Source organism: Chelonia mydas, chromosome 13 (assembly GCF_015237465.2).
Source record: "Chelonia mydas isolate rCheMyd1 chromosome 13, rCheMyd1.pri.v2, whole genome shotgun sequence".
Lineage (NCBI taxonomy): Eukaryota > Metazoa > Chordata > Testudines > Cheloniidae > Chelonia > Chelonia mydas.
The window spans coordinates 42,895,578-42,900,679 of record NC_051253.2 but is presented as its reverse complement, the minus strand read 5'-3'; the positions used below and the strand labels follow the sequence as shown (position 1 = coordinate 42,900,679).

Sequence of the window (5,102 nt, the reverse complement as noted above, 5' to 3'; positions counted from 1 at the left end):
GAGCTTCCTACTCGACCATAAAGAGAGAAACTGGCATCTTCTTTATCCGTCCTCTAGCTCCCCCACCTAACCGTGACCCTGAGGATAAACTCCACCTTCATATATGTCTGAACCGGAAAACTACATGAATACCTGACTTAGAGCCCCAAATCCGGACTTTACCCAGGGTGCAGTGCTAACCCTGAATGTAAATTCTAACCTGAGTTTTAATATTAGCCCTCAACCTTCATCCCTACCTCGAAACTAACACTAGGCGAGACTTTGGGGAGTCCTGTGCTGTATCTCACTCAGTGGGAGCTGCGCTCTGTGACCGTAGTGCCCCCCTGGCCCCCACCCACGGGCCTCTGCTTCTCCCTCGGCAGCCGCCTCCCCCTGAGCGACCCCATGAAATCCCACCGTGTTCCTGTCCCCAGCCCTTCGCCACGTGACTGTCCCCAATGCCCTGCGGGCCAGCGCTGGGCTGTGATGTCATCGGGGGCTGAGGGGCGGGGCCTTTTATCTCCATGGTGACTCTGTGACATGGGGGCACTTTATTGTGGGCAGGATCCTGAGCTGCACCGTTTACACCAGGGCTGTGATTTCCAGCTGTCAAATGGATGAAAAGAAAATGCTCGAGTCTGTTTGGAAAGTCCCAGCGGTGCCACATTCCCAGGCTCAGCGGTGTGGGGTTTCTTCCGGCACTGGGTGATCTTTGCCCCCAGGACCAGCTCTAGGCACCAGCAAAGCAAGCTTACGTGCTTGGGGTGGCAAAAAACCTAGAGCCGGCCCTGCCAGCGAGCCACCGCCGCAGAGGCAGAGGGAGGGGCCGGGCCGGAGCCACCCCCGAGAGGAGGAGATGCCACCCGTGGCACGGGCTGAACGGCCTCCTCCGGCCCTGCTGAGCCAGACTTCACTGCAAACAGCTGGCCTGGCGCCCAGAGCTGCCCCCGGACTTGGGACTGACCCGTCCAGAGCCACTTCCCACCCCCCTCCAGGCCGACTCGCCTGGGACTGGTCCAGCATCGGGACCCGGGCGTCTCGACACCAGCCCGCCCCCAGGCTCTGGGCACCATCCCTGCTCCCCGGCTGTTCTGGCACTGCGGGACTCAGCTCCGCCCTCCGAGCCCTGGGGGCTCCACGGGGCTCCATGCTGGTGGAGTTTGGCTGAAGGTGCATGGCCAGGTACCCTTTTGTGGGTCTTAAATGAGCAACTGCAGGGGCCTGGCTTTGGATGCCCCTGGACCAGTTGCTCCGTCCCTCCAGTTAGGTGCCAGAGGACTGGAGAAAGGTTTGACATTTGCCATCTTCAGGAAGAGGTCCAATGAAGCACCAGTCAGCCCAACTTCAATCCTGGAAAGGGACTGGAACAAATGACTAAACAATGCATTTGTAAGCTGCTGGTGGATGATGAGGACTAGCCAGCATGGATTTGCCAAACCAGCTGAATTTCCTTCTTTGGCAGGGTCACTGGCCCAGTGGATGGGGGAAGCAGCAGCTGGGCCATCTCTCCATTTTCGCCAGGCTTTGGTGGCTCCAAGGGGAGGAGTGGAAGCTCCTTTGCTGGGGCGCTGGTGTTAATGAGTACACTAGTAGGAAATTGTTTTCTTTCACTAACTACACATTCTGTTTTCATTTTTTAAAATTTTAAATCTTCAAAAGAAAAAAAAAATTGCAAAGTGCAAACGTGTAAAAGCCAAAAAAAGGGGGAGCAGCTAAAAATTTTTTTCTTGGGGCAGCACAAAACCAAGAGCCGGCCCTGTCTGCCCCACCGCCCCGCCCGGACTCTGAATGGTCCACTGCCATATCCCAGCCTCCATCTCTCTCTGCCTCAGTACCACTTTTTGAACCAGGGGCTGTGATAGTTCCCGGGCCTCACGGTGGCGTTGTGGGGATAAAGGCAATAAACGTTTGTGAAGGGCAGAGATGCCACGGGGAGGGGCCCCACATCGGTTATAATTAACTAATCACCTTCAGCTGCATTAATGCCATAAACATCCCTGGTGTAAATCAGGAGTAACTCGAGTGTAGTGAAAGCAGTTGTGGTGACTTTACACTAGCGGAGGATTTGGCCCCAGGGGCAATTTGCTCCATCACTTGGGTCTGATGCAAACCCCAACACACTTGTCCCCTTTACACTGACAGACGCTGGCCTGTGAGTCTGACACCGAGGTGGGCCCGGGAGAGTCAAGGTGCCAGGTCTGCGAGGGGAGAGTGATTCAGAACAGGACTCACTCCAGATTGGGGTTCACAGACGAAGCGAGGGATCTCTGCACTCAGCGGGGCTCTGGGCAGGAAGGGGAGACACATTGCCCGGGAACGGAAGGGTTAAAACTGGCGGGAGGTTTGTGTTCCGTTCCCCCGGGTGCCGGGTCTCCTGCCCGAGCCCGAAGCGGGGGGTGTCGCTGCTGCCCCCGTGCGGCCGCCGGGAGAAGGGCGATTCCGCCGCCTGGGTTTTTGTACGATCACAAACCGGTTTGGTGTCACTGTGTCTCTCGCACAGTAATAGCGGGCGGTGTCCTCGGGCTTCAGGCCGGTCATTTGCAGATACAGCTCACTCTTGGAGTTCTCCCTGGAGATGGTGAATCGCCCTTTCACTGCATCGAGGTAGTATATAGTACTCCCATCGTATCTTATATAAGCGACCCATTCTAATCCCTTCCCAGGAGCCTGGCGGACCCAGCTCATGTAGTAGCTGCTGAAGGTGAAGCCGGAGGCTTTGCAGGAGAGGCGGAGAGAGTCTCCGGGCTTTTTCACACCCCCTCCGGACTCCACCAGCGTCTGCGACCGGACACCTGGGAATAAAGACAGGCCATGAATATCGGTATAAAAACAGCGAGAACACAATATTCTTCTAACTGTGCCAGGTCTTCAGAGGAGGAAAATACCTTCCAAAGCTGCTACAGCGACAATGACAAGGAGCAAAAATTCCATTTTCCCGGGTGCTGGAGGGGAAAGTTCTCAGGGGACTGGCTGGTGACTGCACAGACCCAGGGGGCTGCGGATTGTGTCTCCGGGTGCAGCCTGGGCAGAGAGAGGCAGAGTTTTAAAGAGGAAACTGTCTCCCTCATTTGCATGCCCCGCTTTATAAGAGACACACACTCCTGCTGTCAGTGATCGGATTGACTCGCCCTCGGGCTCCGGCTGCAGGAGTCAGAGTGTCCCGTCCCGAGTGTCTGTGCAGCGCCAGGCACAGGGCGCTGGGTTCCTCCTGACACTTTCGTACCCTGGGAGGAATGAACAGCTCCCTGCAGGGACTGTATTTCCTCGCATGGGAACTGAGGGTCTGGCTTTTTTCACCTGATATTGGGGATTGGGGGAACTCAGCTCTGGAGCCCGGTTCTACAAGCATAAGGGCCATGCAACGTCCGGTCAGAGGGGCCAGTGTCCGGTGGGGGGAGGCGCGAAGTCTTGTCTCAGGGATCCATTGGGCTGGGCCACCTGCTGGAGATGGAAGATTTCCCATGGCGCTGGGAGGGATTTGGGCGGGAAGCCGCTTTCCCTTCCTGGCAGAGACCTGTTTACATTGAAATGATCCATGACACTAGGAACGTGATCTGAGCAAGCCTGGTTTGTGCTTTGGACCAAGTCTGCGGGCCCGCCTGTGGGTGCAGGTGGGAGAAGCTGGCGGGGGGTGGGGGGGAGTCTGAGGACAGCGTTAAGTTTTGCAGTGAAGCCTCCCTGACATTCGTGTGCCAAGAGCAGCGTCTCTTGGTGTTTTTCTTTAGGGGAGAGTCGAGGAGGATTCAGGCAACAGTGAAGGAAGATTATTAAGCACGGTTGATATTTATATTCCTGTTTATATTTCCATTCCCACTCCACTTCCCATTTACACTCAGATTGTAAACTGGGCAAGGGGGGTCCTGTCCTCTGTGTGAGCTGGAATTGCCTGTGTCCGTCAGAGTGGTGCCGAGCTAAGGGGGTAAAGGTAGTGGGAGGAAGGACTGAAATCCTTTCACTAGCCCATTTCACCGGGGTAGTGTAGAAGCCAGGAAAGTTCCCCACAGTAGCTGGACCATTCCCCCGCTTACATAATTGGCATCACAAACAGGATCCTATCCACAGGGTCCATCCCACTGGTTTATTTGGTTGAGTTCTGACAGCACTGTCCAGGCCTGGTCAAGAACCTGACTATGGCTGGAATTGAAGAACTATGGACCCACTTTGCTGAACTTGTGCGCAGATGATCAGACCAAGCTGAGGCATGAGAACAAGCTAGAACAGAACAGAGAGAAGCCTTATCACTGGCTAAGGCAGTAATGGACCATCAGGCAGCAAAAGCTCAGAAACCCCCTACTATTTATGTCCTACGGGAGCAGAAAGTCACAGAGTTTGGTGGCTTCCCAACAAGACCAGGAGACATTACAGTAGAGGAGTGAGTCAAGTCTGTGAAGGCAACTCTGTGTGTTCAAAGAGTACCTGAAGAAGATCATATGGACTTCACAGAGAAACACCTGAAGGGCCAGGCTCAAGGCCACAGTGAAACTCCTGGCAATGGCAGACAAGAAAGATGTGGAAAAGGTATTTGAACTCCTGCTAGAAGTGAACGGAGACAAGGTGTCACAGTCACAATAAAATAGCCTCATGGGAATGTCCCAGGCACGATAAAATTGCCTCCCATGAGGTCTCCTGGGTAAGCACCAGCATTGTATATCATTGCCGCCTATATAGGCATGTGCATGGGAAAGGATTTTGGGAGGGGTTGAAGGTGTGAGTGTGGAGTGAAAGATTCCTTTGCAAGTTGCGAGAGGCCAAAAGGGGAGGAAGGGAGAAAGGAACTGGTTAACTCGACGATCCAGCTAGGTCCGAAGAAAAGAAGCTGGCTCCAGCCGCTCAAGGCCAATGCACCCAAGCAGACTCTCTGATGCCAAGAAAGACGGGGGGCCTGGATTCCAACCCCAACCAGCTGTGAGAACAGAGCAGTAAACTGAACAGGACTGCAGGGGATTGCAAAAACTAGAGAGAATGCAAAGGTCAGAGAATGGGAACATAACAACCCTGAAGCCAAAGTGTTTTGGTGAAGCCAAGGAAGTCTCGGAAGGCTGGTTTGGACTGATACAAAGAGCAAAGGGGACAATGGTCCCTGGATGAAATGCCCGAAGAAGAACCCAAGACTTAAAACCCTC

At 54.5% G+C, this 5,102-nt stretch overlaps 1 gene segment (V, D, J or C); it reads right to left on the bottom strand.

The window, feature by feature from the left end:
• Positions 1 to 2,289: 2,289 nt before the first annotated feature.
• LOC119567972 lies at positions 2,290 to 3,013 on the bottom strand. The segment is given in 2 exon segments: positions 2,290 to 2,771; positions 2,865 to 3,013. Coding segments are annotated over 2 exon segments (513 nt in total).
• Between the last annotated feature and the right edge of the window lie 2,089 nt (positions 3,014 to 5,102).